Source organism: Tinamus guttatus, unplaced genomic scaffold (assembly GCF_059628265.1).
Source record: "Tinamus guttatus ecotype Peru unplaced genomic scaffold, ASM5962826v1 Tinamus_guttatus_pri_ptg000233l, whole genome shotgun sequence".
Taxonomy (NCBI): Eukaryota; Metazoa; Chordata; class Aves; order Tinamiformes; family Tinamidae; genus Tinamus; species Tinamus guttatus.
Window position 1 is genome coordinate 405,428 of NW_028288767.1, and position 16,668 is coordinate 422,095.

At 50.5% G+C, this 16,668-nt stretch overlaps 1 protein-coding gene across 1 annotated transcript; it reads left to right on the top strand.

Moving 5' to 3' along the window:
- Positions 1–15,203: 15,203 nt before the first annotated feature.
- Positions 15,204–16,124, top strand: LOC148594548 (olfactory receptor 14C36-like). The gene has a single exon (XM_088525666.1). It carries the CDS (start codon positions 15,372–15,374, stop codon positions 16,122–16,124), a length of 753 nt encoding a protein of 250 aa, XP_088381792.1. The 5' UTR covers positions 15,204–15,371.
- Positions 16,125–16,668: the final 544 nt, after the last annotated feature.

The following is a 16,668-nucleotide window of genomic DNA, read 5'->3' on the forward strand; positions in this document are numbered from 1 at the left end:
CTTTTCCCCATCTAGGTGCATGCCTAGCTAAGAGACATTAGCTATCATCTTAATATGTAAGAAATTGTTATAGGTTTTATTGATATATACAGGGTTTTTAACGAGGCTTTACAAGTGGAAATAAGTGGCAAGGATACGGCAAGTGTAGGAGAACACTTAAAGGAAGGGGAAGAAGGGAAGGCATGGGAAAATTACTAGAAGCATAGGGAAAAGTGCAGCAAATGAGCGCAAGAGTTGGAAAATAATAAAGTCAAATATAAGCATTGGAAAAAGATTGAAATGGTGGGAAAAAGTGCAAAAGCATTGGAGAAGTGCCCAGATCGTGGAAAATAGGGAAAAACATGGGTAAGGAACGATAGTGTAGGAATATGGTCAAAAGTGCAGGAATGTTTACAAAAGTGGAAAAAGAGTGAAGTGATGGGAAAAAAAGGAAAGTGCAAAAAGAACACAGAGCTCGGTAATATTGAGAAAGCATGGGAATAGAAGGAGAGGTTGGGGAAAAGACAAAAGAGTAGGAAAATCTTCACAAGTGTGGGAAAATGGTCACAAACATGGGAGGGAATGTTTGTGAAAGAGAAGGAAAAAAAGTCAAATCATGGGAAAATTATCAAAGTAGAGGAAAATGTGGGAAAAACGTGGGAAGAAGTGGCAAAGTGTAAGAATACCAGTAAAAATTAATCTGTGAGGAAAACACCCAAAGCAGGAGAAAAACAGACCGTGTGTGAAGCCTTGTGGAAGGGTCCAGGGTCCCCCACATCTCCAGCGTGCCCTTGCCCTCAGAAGGCGTCTGCCTCCAGGGAGGAGGGACGCTCCTGCCTTCTTGTCACCGCCAGGTGCCTGCAATGTGCCCCTGCTCTGCTGCCTGTTGCTGAGGGTCCCCAAGGCAGCCCCAATCTCTGCAGACCCCTCTCCTACCATGGAGCAGGCCTGCCTGCGCGGTGCCTGGAGACCCCAGCAAGGCTGCGCTTAGAGGTGAAGGTGTCACTGTCCTCGGTGAAAGTCTGATTGGGGCCAAGGTTGGGAAAGGACAAGAGACAACAAGGACAAGCAGCAGCAAAGGGAATTTCAAGAGAGTTTAAGGACAAACAAATAATAATTTTTGTAGCTGAGCAGCACTGGGACAGGAGCCAGGAGATTTTCCTGGTGAAACCACCTACCAACCCGATACAAGAGTAAAGTTAGCCCTTCCCAGAGCAACCTGGTTGCCTTCTGCCTCAAGAGGAAAGCCTGTGTGCAAAAGGACAAAGCAGGGGATTCTGTAAACTCTCACTTTAGCAAGGGCATTGAAAAGGTTTCTCATAGTCTCCTAGTCAATTTGGTGAACTGATCTGCAGAGGATCAGTGGACCATAAGGGAGGTGGTTGGAGCATCAGACTCACTGACAACAGTGATCAGCAGTACAGTGCTGCCAAGCGGCAGCTGGCTATTAGTGGCATCCCTCAGTGATCAGCATGTGGGACAGGACTGCTTCATCATAACATCATAACATGAAGTTAGTGAAGAAGTCCCTGTATCTGGTCAGCCTGTGATTTGGCAGCCTGAGGTCACCCTTAGCCCGTTTCCTCTTCATATCCTCTAGGGGTGTGAAGGGTTTCTGGAGAGGGAGTGATAGAAGGTGTTAAGGGTGCAGCGAGAAGCGCAGAGACCTTGGGGTGATGTGCCTCTCCCATTTCTGAAGCACGCTTGACTGTACATAAGGAGGACTTGGCCTAAGGTGTTGCCGCTCAAGCGGCGTGGCGACCTGGTTCAGGAACGGCACGGCGACCACCCCCAGGCCGCTCGGGCCATCAGCTCGCTAACACCAGTGTGGTAGATGGCAAATGGCGTTTATTGATGGGTAGCAAGGTGTTATATAGCTAAGGTTTACAATGTCACATCCGTCTGCTTACATCATAAACTAACACTATTGGCTATTAGGGGCTCTACCTTTCCGTACAGCGCGATATCTTCCGGCCGCCAGACCCTAACTATCTGTAACAGTGTAGTAATCTGCAACATCTTCCCCCTCCCTATGCATAACAAAACTAGCTAAAATATGACTATCTTATCCTTACTTATTCTTATCTAATTACTTATTCTCATTATTATCTTATTCTTATTGCTATCTCATTATTATCTTACTCTTACTTATTGTCATTATTACCTTATCCTTATTACTTACTCTTATTATTATGTTACTCTTACTTACTCTTATTATTATTCTATCCTTATAGCTTATAACAATCTTAAGATTATGTATCATAAACTTGACATAAAAACATAAGGCACAAAGAAGAAGGCATGTAGAAGGTAGAGGATGACAGGTAATACTGCGGTATAGAAATAGGGTGTACCTTGGGATAACTTGGGGGTAATACTGAGAGGATATATTCTTAAAGCATTTGTCACCGGTCTACTAACATGATGTTAACCTTCTCTAGCCAACTCTTGACAAACCACATGATCTTATTCAATATACAGGGTCCAAAGATCAGTGTCATCATGATCATTGTGATCGGCCCTATCAAGGTGGATATCAGGGTGGTTAACCATAGCATTTTGGTGACCCTGTAGTTATTTTTGTACTAATCGCTCGAGATTGTTCCATCTGTTTAGGTACCCATTTAAAGGGCTGATGTGACTCTACCTGTCCTATAGTGACAAGCTCCAAAATTTAGATCACGCAAAGGCATCGCGGCCCCCTCTTGCGGAGGCTGTTTTGTTGTTTTCTGGATTTTGTCGGCGTGGAACTCACAGGCTCGGGCGGGACGCCTGTCACCAGGGCGTCCGATGATCCGGTCCTGTGAACAGAAACTCACAATTTTCATTAGTTTTATTCTGAAGGTCTGGTTTAATAGACTTAAGCGGGCACCACTTGACTCTGCCATCTTTCCGGACAGTGACCTTTGGGTCGATCTTGGCATGGGGGGAGCGCTGCCAGCGAGTCCCCCAGCCAAGGGCAGTTTACTGCAATGTGGCCGGCCTGGCCACATTTAGAACCTGCCATTACGTTGGCTATTGCGGTGTGAACAGACACCTGAATTGGGGTCAGACGCTCTTCCTTTGCAACGTGCTTAATCATGTCTGCGATACTTGACCCCACCGGCAATGATCACAGGATTTCTTTGGTTGCCGAATTGCATTGTTGGCGTAAAGATCCCGCTACGACCGGGCCTTTTGCCTCCATGGGCAGGGACGAAGAGTCGACCGCTGCCTGGAGACGATCTACAAATTGTGTAAAGCTCTCACTTTCACTTTGTTTTATTGCAGACCATGGCGATGGTCTGGCAACAACTCTACAGGCTGTGCGAATGGCTTCTCTGGCCGCACGAGTAGTTGTCATAACTTCATGGGCCCGCAGGCCATGGGCCTGCGCCTGGGGGGTGATCATTGTTGGATCTGCACCCATTAACCGCTGCAGGCTGGAGCCGTGTAATGGATGATCTGCACCAGTTACTTGGGCTAAACACTTTGTACAGTTGTCTTCCCATTCTTGTTTGAAAACGATCATCCCTGCTCCACCAAAGATCAGCCTACAAGTTTGTTTTATATCGAACAGGAGCAGATCGTCCCCCCCCGAAGATACCATCTATGAGGGTCGAGACCATGGCAGAATTAGTCCCTTTATCTGCAATTGCTTTAACAATCGCTTGTACGCCCTCAGATTTTATCGGCGAGTGGACCCTCTGTCCCCCCTCCGTCACCCGGACCGGGAACGCTAGCGCGGCCGATGGGGCCCACTCGGCACACGCGATCTTTATTTCCTTCCAGTCCGTGAGAGGGGTTTCTTCCCTTCGCGGTTTTTCTTTAATTCAGATGGGAATATTTTGGCTCTTAGCTCTGTTTACCTTCATTTCCTCCTCCCTTAAGTTTGAATCAGTTGTGACCCACTCGTCCTCACTAGTGTCTGATCCGGAGTCGGAACTCGACTGACTGGTCACTTCCGGGCTCCGGTACTTTCTCGTTGGGCTCCGGCCCCGCCTACTTCCGTCCCGCCTACTTCCGTTGCGGGCGGGCTGTTCCTCCCTCCTTGGCTCGCCCCGCCTCCTACTCACAGAGGCGTTTTGTGAAATGGCCGCTCTGATCAGTTCTCAGCGCCTCACTCGGGCCTCCCTCACCTGGCCGGTCACCCCCACCACCTTTCTCCTCCTTGTTGTCCTCCTCTCTTGTTTATCTAACGGTTCCCGTCTGTTCCCGCTGGGAGCATCCTCGCCCCGCCCTTCCCCTCGCAGCTCAGCGCCATTTTGGGGGGCATAGGGCGGTGGTCTGACCCAGGTGTCTCCATGGTCTGACTTCTTTTCGATATTTCTAGCTTCCTCAGCTAGCTCGCTCCAAACAGATTTCGGGTGTTTTTCCTCCTCTGTAAGTGGGATGGGGTTCAGGGATTGAGGGGATGTATCACCCTCTTGCAGATCTTTAGGCTCAGCAGAATCGCCATCATCTGGGGGGTGCAAAGTCTGTGCGGCTGCCCCGACTCCCATTTTCGGGGTGACCAACAGTCCCCTGCTCTTGTATAGCTTTTCTGCAAGGCTTGTACAACTTTTCCCCAAGCCTTAAGGTTTTTCCCACAACCCGAAGACATCGTCTCCTCAACTAACACCTTGGTACATTTGTCCCACACTTCTGGGTGGAGAATATCCACCGACCGGACTATAACCTTAATTTTTAAAAGCCTCGCAACAGCGAGAGTAAAATCTTTGGGTTTACAATCAATACCCCCTGAATACCTGCCTGAAGTCCAAGGGCTCGATCTTGATGTTCTCTGCAGGGAAGAGGAGCAGGGTCAGCGCTGCAGCAAAGCGGGTGGCTGGAGCCAGGTGTGAGGGAAGAGCGCCCATCTTTACGGTGCCGTCTTTGCAACCCCATCCTGTAGAGGAGCACCCACCCACTGCCCACCAGAGGGGACAAGGGAAATGGAGGGTGGCCCAGTGCTGCCAACTCACCGGGAACAGTCACCTTGGGGCGTTTCAGCCACTGTTGCCAGGCTGGGTTCGTGGCCAGCTTGAAGATGGGTCTTCGGACCATCAGCACTTTTTCTGGCCCCAGCCACAGTGGCTCTTGCACCACACAGAAGGTGCCAAGCCCCGTAATCAGCACACCCTGCAGAGGCAAAAGACAAGGTGAAGGCATCAGCCTTCTGGAGATGGCCCAAGTGACGGGTGTCAGCGTGTGGGGCTGCTGTCCCTCCTCCTGATGTTGCTGCTGCTGAGGAACTGTGGGGCAAGAGGGAGTCCTTGGGAAGCTTTGGAGGAGAGTCACTTTTCCAGGATTTTGTCCTTGGCCTGATCCAAGAATTTCCCAACATCCCAGAACTTGAGAAGATGCCAGAGTTCACTGAGGACATAAAAGTAGGAAAATATCTCCATCTCTCGGCTTGGTCTCCTCCCTTTTTTCACCATGGGGCAAAGAGCTGAGGTGCCCCATAGTTTCCCCCACAGAACTGCACACGCTGTCTCTGCCGGCTTGCTGAGGAGCTGCTCTGGTACGCAAACCCTCCAAGATGCCCCAGTCCCAGCCCTCGAGGGGTCCTCAGCCCCCATTTTTAGACTGCAGAGCCCAGGGCTGGTGTGGAGCAGGGAGAGGGGCAGGGGGGTAGGACCAAGGACTGTGGGCACCTGACCCCTGGGGAAGCAGCTCCCCAAGGCCTCACCCTCCACGGAGACTTCTGTGCCACGTGCTTTAGGTGACCCTGCGTGTGCAGGGGTTGGACTGGATGATCCCTAGAGGTCCCTTCCAGCCTTCAGCATTCTGTGATTCTGTGATTCTATGATCTTGCTCAGCCTGTGTCATTGGGGGAGTGTCCCAAGCTGTGAAGCCCCCGGCTGGACCTGGAGGGCACCTTGGTGGCTGGTCCTCCTTGTGCCGCAGAGCCCCGTCCTGTGTATCACAGTTTAGTTTCTGTTTTTTCATATTTTCCCTCCCTTTTTGCTTATTTTCATTTTTATTTCCATTTTTTTTTGCATTGTTGTCTTTTTTGTTTTCACCTTTTCAAGGCTTTCTTTCCCCTTTCATTTCCAGCTCCCTCTTTTATCTTTTTTTCTTTTGTTATCACTCCTTTTATCCTTTATTTCCCTATTTCTCCCTTTTTGGATTTTTTCTTTGCTTTTCTCCTTTTTAGCTGTATCCTTTTTTCTGCCTCTCATTTTTTCCTTCATTCTTCGCCCCCTTTTACCTTTTTCTTTTCCCCTCTCTTTTAGTTTTTTCTTTTGTTCCCCCTTAAATAATTTTTCATGTTTTTTCCCTCTTTTTGTTTTTTCCTTCATTTTTCCTCTTTTTCATTCATTCTCCCCCTCTTTCAGCTTTTCTCTTTCCTTCTCCCTCTAATTTTCAGCCTTTTATTCCATTTCCCCCTCCTTTTTAGCTTTTTCTTTCATTTTTCCCCCTTTTTTCCCTCATGGTACCATTGTTTCGGTGAAGTTACTTTGACAGGTTCCTATTCAGAAAAGAGGTACCCACAGTGTTTTTAAGCCATTGGTGATGGAAGGAGGCTTGCGGGGACCGAGGCTCAGGAAAAGTCCCAATGTTGGGTCTGTCGTGTGTAATTTGTGGGGGTGCCAAGGGGGGACGTGGAGGTGCAGAGGGGGCAGGAGGCAGCGGGGCAGGACAAGGACAGGAGGGCGGGAACTTCCGTACAAAGTTTTAATGGCGCCGTTGGATGCGACGCGACGGCCCGGACGCCTGGGCCCCTCGTCCTGCCCCACAAGTGGCTTCGGGTGAAGCTGAGTTGGGGGGCCCAGGCGTCCGGGAAGGGCCCAGGCGTCCGAGGAGGGCCCAGGCATCCGGGAAGGGGCCCAGGAATTAGTGGAGTATTAATGGGAATCAAAGTGTCCTCGAGGGTTATAACGGGGTATTAACCCCTCCTTTAATCTGGGGGTATTAATGCCTTACTGAAGTATTAATGGGTATCAAGGTGTCCTTGAGGGTTGTAATGGGGTATTAACCAGTTTTATTGGGGAGTATTAATGGGGTATTAATGCCTTCCTGAGGTATTAATGGGTATCACAGGGTTTGCAAGAGAGTATTGCTGGCAAAAAGTACTGCTCACCGCCCGTGAATCAGGACCTGGAGGTCCTCAAGTCGAAGTCCTTTTTTCCAGATTGTTTTTGATTCTTGCTGTTCTCCTAAGTCTGGTGCTGAGTGAGGATCTTTTGTTTTTTTTCTTTTGTTTTTGTCTTTTATTTTTCCTTATCAGGACTGGAAAATGTCCAAACTCGTACTACAACATCCACTTCTGGCCACTCTGGTATTTTGGTGAGTTGTCAGTGCCCAGCAATGAGTTTTGGTGAGGAGGGAATGTATTGTGCTTTCCTTTTCTTGCTGGAGAAAATGTTTTAAAGGCAGTTGAAGAAAAAACCTAAATATCAGAACTTCATTTAATTTGCTTTTATCCCTCAGTGTAGTGACAGGAAAGGGTGTATGAGCAGCTGTGTTGTGGGGCTGCATGCCATTTCCAAATAATGGAAGTTCCTTTCAACGGACTAGACTCCAAAGGAGCTGTATCAAATCCTCTTAGAGGATGGAAAGGAGAAAGAGGGAGGCAAATGTGGAGATGAGTGACAGAAGGTTCGGCCTGTGCGGAAAATCTTGCTGTCAAGAACTGAATGTCCACAAAGGAGACAGAGGAGTCCTAAAACTTTATTCGAATGAAGGGTGAGTCTGTGAGACTGTGGGGTCTCTCCAATTGCTGGAGGCTGCAGCCTCCCTTTATCCTAATTCCCCATCCGAGGGACGCCCTCTCCTTTTCCCCATTAGCTAAGGTACAAACAGCCCCAGAGGTGCAGGAAACTCCAGCCCCACGTCGAAAGGAAGCTCATGGTGGAGGAGGACCCAGCTGCCCCTGGCCCAGAGAGGCTCTCTGACCCTCCACACAGGGCTCCCAGGATCCATACAGGCCTTGCAGCATCCCAGGCGTGGTGCTTGGTGTTGGAGAACATCGCCACAGCCAGCAATAAGTAGCCTCTGGCCAGAGAAGGTCATGCCTGGCTGGCTTGCCCCACCATCCTTGTGCTCTCCATCCTTGTGCTCCCATCCCTGCTGCCAGCCTCTGCCTCCTGCCCGACCACTCACCTTCCTTGTGCGCTTGCACCTCACAGGATGCCCATTGCTGGGCTGGGAGCAGGCGTTCGCCTGCCTCTCCTTCTCCATCTCCAGGGCACTTGCTCTGGATTGCTGCTCTGGGAACAAATGGGAGCTGCTCCTTTTGCTGGAGCTTCTCTCCTCAGTGTGACCCTGAAGGTGGTGCTCTAGCCCAGCACAGACTTGGTCGCCATGGGCACTGCCCCATCACAATGGCCCTGGGGACATGATGCCACTGCCATCACAAAGCCCTGGCGGTTGCCATGGGGACTCCCAGAGGTATGTCCTGGTGGTGGCCAAGGGCACCCACAACTCATCTCAGTGCCTTAGTAGTCACCGAGGGGAGTCCCAGAGCCCTCATTTCATCTTTCCATCCCAGGCCCTAATCCAATCCAATCCCTCAGAGATATGGGTGTCTCTGAGACCCCTGACCTTGGCCAGCCATTGAGCTGACAGCTCCAAATCCACAGGTCCCTTCTTTAGAAAGAGTGTCAGAATAGCAGATTCTTTGAGCCTGCAATGGGGGAGACAGCTGGAGGTAGGAATCCAATACCCTGCTGAAGGCAGGTCCCAGGGCAGGTGTTGTCATTGGGCCTTTTCCAGTGAAGTTTTGATTATCTCTGAGGACAGAAGATTTGAGAACCTCTTTGAGTCCCTGTGCCATAGTTTGGCCTCCCTCATGGGTTTGTATTTGGGAGAGCACAGCCAGTGGGGCCACAGACATGTGCTGCTCCTCTTTTTGAAACAGTGGAGACCATGCCTGTATACCAGATCCCATTTGGGCTCTCCAGTTCTGCAAAGAAATGAACAAATGGGAGGGGGTTCAGCACAGGGACACCAAGTTGGTCAGGGTACATGCTGGAGTGTGGGACAGATAAGGAGAGGCTGGATCTTCATGCTGTGCACTAGTACCTTGTGGAGGGCACAGAGCAGCAGGATTTTCTTGGAGGGGCACACTAATTGCATGGAAGGCAGCAGGGAAAATATGGACAATGGGAAATTCTCAGATGTTAAGAACAAATCTTTTTCTTCACAAAGTGTGGGATAGGAATGCAGAGAGATTCTCAGATCTTCATCCTCAGAAATCCCCTAATACAGGCTCAGGGAATCTGCTCTCCTGAGACAGGCTCTACAGGGTCTTTGCTTTAAAAGTCTTCAGCAAGGTTTCTTGGTCTGTGGTGTTTGAGATGGAGATGATGTGTCAATAAAGAGCAAACATGCCCTTAACACGTCTTCCTTCCTTCCTTGCAGAGGGCATGAGATGGGCCTGTAATTTCTGGTAGACTCCAAAACCATGGGTCTGGCTGGGCAGAAAATCTGGGCAAGTTCCTCCAGATCCCCATTAATTTTGCCCAGCTTTCCTTCCTCTGACCCTGAGGAAAGCGTTTTCTCATCTTGTACCGTAGTTAGTTCTCGACATATTCCATGACACCTGCAGGTAGTGTTTTTCCCCTGGGTTCAGTTCCTGGCACCCTGCCTCTCTTTGGGATCTCTAGAGCCCTGGCACTCTGAATCTCTCCCACTTTGACCCCGGTGCCTCAGGACAGGCCCCCACACTGCGGTGCTGCTGTGCGGACTCCCGTATGGAGCCTGTAAGGCACTGCCGGCCTCAGGAGCTGCATTTTGTCTTGTTCAGAAACTCATGGGGTGACCATCTCACCTCTCCCCAACTGCCAAAGCTTGTGAGCACCCCTAGAGCCAACATCCCTGCTAGACGTTTTGTGTAGTCCTGGGGCAAATCTTGCAGAAGAGACAACTCATCTGCCTTGAATCCTGTCAGAGATGTGGCATTCCAAGCCACTACCAAGGAAAACATGACCTTTACTCATTTCTTTGGGTTGCTTATTCAGCTTCTAGCATCTTTTCTACGGCACAGTGAGCCCCACTCTACACCCTGAGTTCTCTCGCCCTTCTCTCCCCTGTCTTCTCTGTGTCTGCTCAGTCTTCTCTGTCCACCAGGATCATAAGAAGTATTGGTTAGGGAGCTCCCTTGAAGCCACGACAAGTTGTGGAGCTGAAGGCCTGATGGAGGAAGTCTGGGACGTAGCTATTTCCCCTGTCCCCTCCTGCTCCTGGCCTGAGGGTTCAGGAAGGCCCAGTGCTTTCGGTGTTGGTGGGTTGGGTTTCCTATGACATCCTCAGCTCCTGCTTGGGTTGCTCTGAGCAGCCAGAAAAATCTCTCCTCTCTAGGAAATAGCATCAGAGGATTTTTCCTACTTTTGTGGAAAAGCTGAGGCAGGTCTGGGATCTCCAAAAGGAGCATGGCCCACATCATGACCCAGGAGATGTGTGGCTCTCTCATTCCTGTGTGTCCTGCTTAAACTGACAGTTTCTAACACCATCTTTACAGGACATGAGCTGGCCGTTGTAAAGCCACAGTATTGGGACTCCTTTTACTCTGTTCACTCAGAGCCCCAGCCACTGGTTTGCACTTCAGAGAGCTTAAAGCTTGCTCAGTCTTTTCAGTAAGGCTTTCCCTTGTGGCCAGGGGGCCTCATTGTTGACATCGTGGACGTAGCCTACAATCAAAGGGCATAAATCTTATTTATGGAATTATTTCATGCTTTATTTCTGTTTCTTTGTAATTGAGAAAAATCCGGGGCCTATTTGGAGCTAGTTCTCTAAGGAAAGCAGTTGAGAGTTGGGGCAGATGAGCTGTAACCTTCAGTTTCAGACATCAGAGGAATAGGGAAGCTTCTAACAGGAGTGATGGAAGTCCCAGGTGGCTGATGAGAGAAATGTCAGGGCTGGGGAGGCAGAGGGAAGAGTGTCCATACAGTGCCTGAGCTCTGGGACACTCTTTTCCCTACATGCACAGACTTCATTGGGAGTCACTCTGGATTGATACAGTTTGGAGGATGTTGCTGTCACTTAACTCTGAAAGCTGAATATTAATAATAGCAATAAAAACCTTTAAGGGCAGAAATACTTGCATGTTGTTGATGTCTCCAACTTTCAGCTACACTCCTGAAACCTCTCCAATTAGCCTTGCAAGACCTGATGAAAATCACAAGGGCAGACATAGTTGGTCAAAGCTTTTTGCTTTTTAATGAGCCCCATAGTGCGTTTGGTGCTGAGCCCATGAACCTCAGTTACTGAGAGGAGACTGAACAAAATGTTCAAGAATTCAAAGTCAGAAGCAACCTCCAAAGTTCTGTAGAACATTAATGGGTCCCACTGAGAGTCGTTAGCAGCAAAGATTCCCCAGGGGCTGATTGGAGGAGAAAACTGTGATCACTGGTAACAGGTAGGTAGAGGAAATGTGCAGGTGGTTCTGATCCCACGTTAACCCTTGATGTGTTTGATCAGGCAGAATGCCCAAGCTCGGTCACTGAGCTTCCTCAAAGGGAGATCCTTTCCCCCACATGTTTTCCAGGTCCTCCTGGGGATGTTATGTGGGTGGGGGTGTGCAGTGCTCAGTGCAGGGCAATGATACGACACCTTTCAAGGTGTTGGCAAGGGGGACAATGAGGCCCCAGTGCCTCCTGGTAGGTCTTGGTGGCAGAGACAACAGTCATAGCCAATAGGATGCCAACCTTATTTGGGGTGTTTGAGCTTTGGCAGTGCCTTTCGCTGTATCCACCACGGTCTGTCCTATGCTGGTTCAAACCTGCGGCTGTGCCCATGCAGCCTGTAAACGCCCAGCCTGCTTCCTCACTTTGCTCTCACACGGGATCTCCTTCCCTTCACTAATGTCTCTCCATCCCCACTGGCTGTTCCTTGTAACACAAAGCCAAGGGATGATCCTTGCGTCCTGGTGGGTGGCCTGTTGCACCACAGCACCAGCCTTCAAGTGACATTTCCTCATTCTAATGCACAGTCTGACATTCCCAAGATGGGGATTTTCCAGGATATTTCATTTTTTCATGCGGCTTCCCACTACCAAGGAAATCTCCTGGCAGCCCCACAATGTGGGGAAGAATATAACCTTGTCTATGAAGACAGAGCAGAACATGAGGAACTGGGGACTGGCTTAAAGAGAAGGGCCTGCATGTTACAAGAGAGGCCATATGAGCCAGTGGTGCATGTTCATGTGAATAAGGCCAGACACTTATGGGGCTGCATTAGTAGTAGCATGGCTACCCAGAGGAGGGGAGCTGTTATCCCTCTCCAAGGGGGTCTTTGCGTGAAGGCAGCAGTGGGAATCAGTTTTGGGGAGCAGGTGTGAAAACCAAGGTGTCCTAGGGTGCTTGCCCACCAACCATTTCTGAAAGGTCTGATTTTTCTCTTGTTTTCCTTTTGAATGTGCTAGGAACATGGTGGCTGTGCTGGACACCCCATGCACTTGACATGGCCTAGTAGACCTGTTGTCATTTCATGAAATCAATGGTCTGCAGTGAATTATGCAAGGTCTTTGCAATGTCTGGTTCTGCAGAGGTCTGAGCGAGTGGAGCTCTAGAGGGTCGTAGGCACTGAGATGTCAGATGGCCAAGAAGATTCTCCACCTGGCTGATGCAGGAGGGTCTTGGACCAACCTTTGTCCCTTCTGAAGTCCAAAGGGGTGAGCGCGTGTGTATAGCTGACTCCCTGCCACCATCTCCACTGACTACAATGGGAGCTTGGACAAGGAACTCTCATGCACATAGCTGTTTTCTGGACCCCAAAAGTTGGGCAAACAGAATCCTTTTCTGAGACTGTGGAGTGTTAGATGTGTTGGCATTAGGTGTCCTGCTGTACTCCTCCAGATTAGGTCCTGAAGCATGAGGAAATGGACTTGTGCTGTTCTTGCCCCTGTGCATGTGTTCTGTCTGCTTATGAGATGGGAGCAGGGTCTTGTAGAGTAGGACACGTCCACCTCTCTTAGATAACCATCCTCTGATGAGACCAAGTGCAATGTCTCAGTCTCTCTCCACGGCTAACAGAGAGACCATCAGTGACCATTTTGTGGACGTGAGTGGACATTTGCCATAGGTGGCAGGGGTGACCTTTCAGTACCTTTCAGGAACCATCAGCCCTGGAGCCCTGTGACCATCTTGGGAATGCACAAGGGACAGAAAACGTCCCGTCTTCAGTTGGGTCCCTGCTCCTGAGCTGGGCCTGGCTCCTGGGACTGTGGGAGCCCATGGCAATCTGGCAGGCTCTGCAGAGAGACAGCTCTGCCCAGGAGCAGCTCCTCATAAAGGAGCAGCAAGACTCAGGGCACTGCCCGCAGGCACCAGGCTGGGATGAGTCACTCATAAGTGAAAGGCAGTAGGGAATGGGAGGACAGCTGAGAGTCTCAGGGCAGGGAGAAATCTTCCCAACCCTTGACATGGTAAGTTTATGTCTGCAGGGCAACAGTGCTGTGAGTCCTGGAGGGAGCTTCTGAACTTGGCACCTTCAGATCAATAGGATGTGTCAGGGTGTCTCTCCCAGTCTCTCCTGTTTGAATTAGGAGGTTGCGTTAGAGCAGGGATTCCCAGCCACACGTTCAGAGGGACAGGGCATCACAACTGCCCTCTAACAGGGACGGTGCTGGGATGCACCCAGGTCTGTATGGGCTGTAATTCAGAGCCATGTCCCTGTGTCCCAGGGTGCTGTGTGCCGGGGCAGTGACTCTGCCCCCTGCAAGGGTCAGCACTCAGTCTGCCCGGGGAAATCCCCATGGTGCTGCAGGGAGATGCTCTGGGTGGGAGGAGAGACCCCCATCAGGGCAGGCTCATTTTCTGAAGGAGCCTTTCCAAGAGAACAGTCAAGGCAGTGTTAATGTTAAAGACAAGGAGCTTTCAGGAGTCTGTTTTCAGTTTCATCCTTTTTGTTAAGGGCCAGGGGTGTATGGAAAGGAGATGCCAGGTTGGGGCGGGAGACTGAGACTCCCAGTTCCTTAAATGGAGAGATCTGTGGGGAACCTCAGCAAGTCCCTTACCCCTCTGTGACTGCAGACAGCACCAGCATCACCTTCTCTGGCCTCACCAGGGTCTGGCTGACCTTCTCCTCCCCACCTGCAAACACAGAGATGTCCCTGGGCTGCTGCAGAGCAGGGTGAGTGTCCAGAAGATGGGACAGTGTCTGTGACACTGACAGGGAGAAGACATGGGGCAGAGGAAGATCTGCCAGCAGGAAAAGCTCCAGCAGTGGAGATACAATCAGCAAATGGGAGGGAGCTATAAACATAATTGCTATGAGAGGTGGGATTTGGATCATCCCAGTCAGTCCCTGCAATGGAGACGTCTTCCCCTAAGCAAAGCCCCGTGTCTCCTCTCCCACCCCTCAAGGCCATGGGGTGCTGGCCACGAGCCCCCTCCTTGGTAGAAGAGGGGCTGCGTCTCTCCTGCAGCCTGGTCCTTTCCCAGTGCAGGACAAGGGGACTGAGAGGGACTGTCCTCAGATGTCACTGTCTGGGGGGTGGCGTGTGCAGCTGGGGGAGCTGAAGGCTTTCCTCAGTGCTCCTCTGTCTGCTGCTCCTTACTTTCCCTTGCCAGAAGGTTCATACTGTTGCTCTTCCGTCCTTCACCTGTCTGTGCTGATCTGGTTTTGCTCTCTGTAGCTAAGGAGGGGAATTCAGCTGCAGTTCAGGCAGTAACTTCCCTCTCCCACTGCATTCCCTCAAACAACAGTGAAGACATTTAGGTGATGTGAGGATGGGGTCCGGCTTAGTGGAAATGAGATGCCGAGAAGGAGTCAGTTCAGCCCCTGCCTTCACTGCACTGTTCCTCTTCCTCGCTGGAGTGGGAACTGCTGTGACCGATTCAGGTCCAGACACCTCTGTTGAAGAGAGCAAACTGGAAGGGGGGTTAGATTAATCCCTCCTAGTGATCTTCCATCTCAAACAGAGCTGTCATGAGTGTGGTCTCTCTCCCTCTCTTTCTCTCTCTCTGTCTCAATAATAAGTGGAGAATATTCCCACTTCCCTTCACTCCACCAAATCCCCTTCACTTAGGTCACAGTACGCATCCCCAGGTGTCCCCTGCAAATGCATGAGTCAATTTGACACCTCCATTTACACCCCCCAGTAGAGCAGGACTGACTGCCCTGGAAGCAGGCAGAGAGGCAGAGCACACTCACCCAGCACAAACCAGAGGTCAAGAAAGGGAGCAGAACAAGGTAAAGGAAAGAACCCATGCGGGGGTACCATGAGGAGTGGAATGGATTTTATTCAGAGAAGCTTGTTCTAACTTTAACTTGTTGATGCTTTTTCCTCATTGGAGAGTGCACTGAACCGAGATTAAATGTCCAACAGCAGCTCCCTCAACGAGTTCCTCCTCCTGGGATTCTCAGACACGCGGGAGCTGCAGCTCTTGCACTTCTCGCTCTTCCTGGCCATCTACCTGGCTGCCCTCCTGGCCAACGGCCTCATCATCACAGCCGTAGCCTGAGACCACCACCTCTACACCCCCATGTACCTCTTCCTCCTCAACCTCTCCCTCCTTGACCTTGGCTCCATCTCCACCACTCTCCCCAAATCCATGCACAATTCCCTGTGGGACACCAGGGCCATCTCATACTTGGGATGCGCTGCCCAGATCTTTCTGTTTGTCTTTTTTATGTCAGCAGAGTATTCTCTCCTCACAGTCATGGCCTATGACCGCTACGTTGCCATCTGCAGACCCCTGCACTACAGGATCCTGCTGGGCAGCAGAGCTTGTGTCAAAATGGCAGCAGCTGCCTGGGGCTGTGGGTTTCTCCATGCTCTCCTGCACAGTGGGAACACATTTTCCCTACCCCTCTGCCAAGGCAATGTGGTGGAGCAGTTCTTCTGTGAGATCCCCCACATCCTCAAGCTCTCCTGCTCACACTCCTACCTCAGGGAAGTTGGGCTTCTTGGGGTTAGTGTCTGTTTAGGCTTTGGGTGTTTCATTTTCATTGTAGTGTCCTATGTGCAGATCTTCAGAACAGTGCTGAGGATCCCGTCAGAGCAGGGCCAGCACAAAGCCTTTTCCATGTGCCTCCCACACCTGGCTGTGGTCTCTCTCTTTGTCAGCACTGACATACTTGTCTACCTGAAGCCCTCGTCTGTCTCCTCCCCAACTCTGGATCTCGTGCTGTCCATTCTGTACTCAGTGGTGCCTCCAGCACTGAACCCCCTCATCTACAGCATGAGGAACAAGGAGCTCAGGGACACACTAGAAAAGATGGTTCAATGGATATGAGGTCATTGCCAATACCTGCCCCACGTCCATTCACTCAATAGAATATCCCTCATCAAGGATGTGTGTTATGCATTTATTTCCTTCTTATTTTTTTCTTGTCTATCCATCTCAGACAAATATAATAGGCAAATAAATAAGTATATTCACTTCATTGTATGTCTCCTTGGGAACCTCTCTTTTGAATTGGACCCACATCCTGTGTTGAAGCAGGAAGCCAGGCTTCTTCCCCCTTCTCCAGCAGAGAGGGGGGACTTCAGAGCCCACTGCTCGAGCTCCCTCACATGCCCCTAGTGCAATGAGGAGAGTTTCCTCGTGCAGCGTCTCTTCCAGAACTGGCACCAAGGGAGCTCAGGGGGACAGTGTTAGGCTCAGACGAGTACAGACGGGGTGAGACCATGGGCCCCATGTCCATTAGGAGTGCTCAGTTGTCCCAGGCACCGTCAGGGTGTCATCTCAAACCCCTCTCCTGTGATGGTGGCAGCCAGACGTCGCTATGGGCTCTTCCCTTCTGTCTCCAGTGCTGTAACATTACAAATGGAGGGAC

What these genes read in the sequence shown, in the direction of transcription:
- LOC148594548 (XM_088525666.1), top strand. Translation starts at nt 15,372, where the DNA reads ATGTACCTCTTCCTCCTCAACCTCTCCCTCCTTGACCTTGGCTCCATC.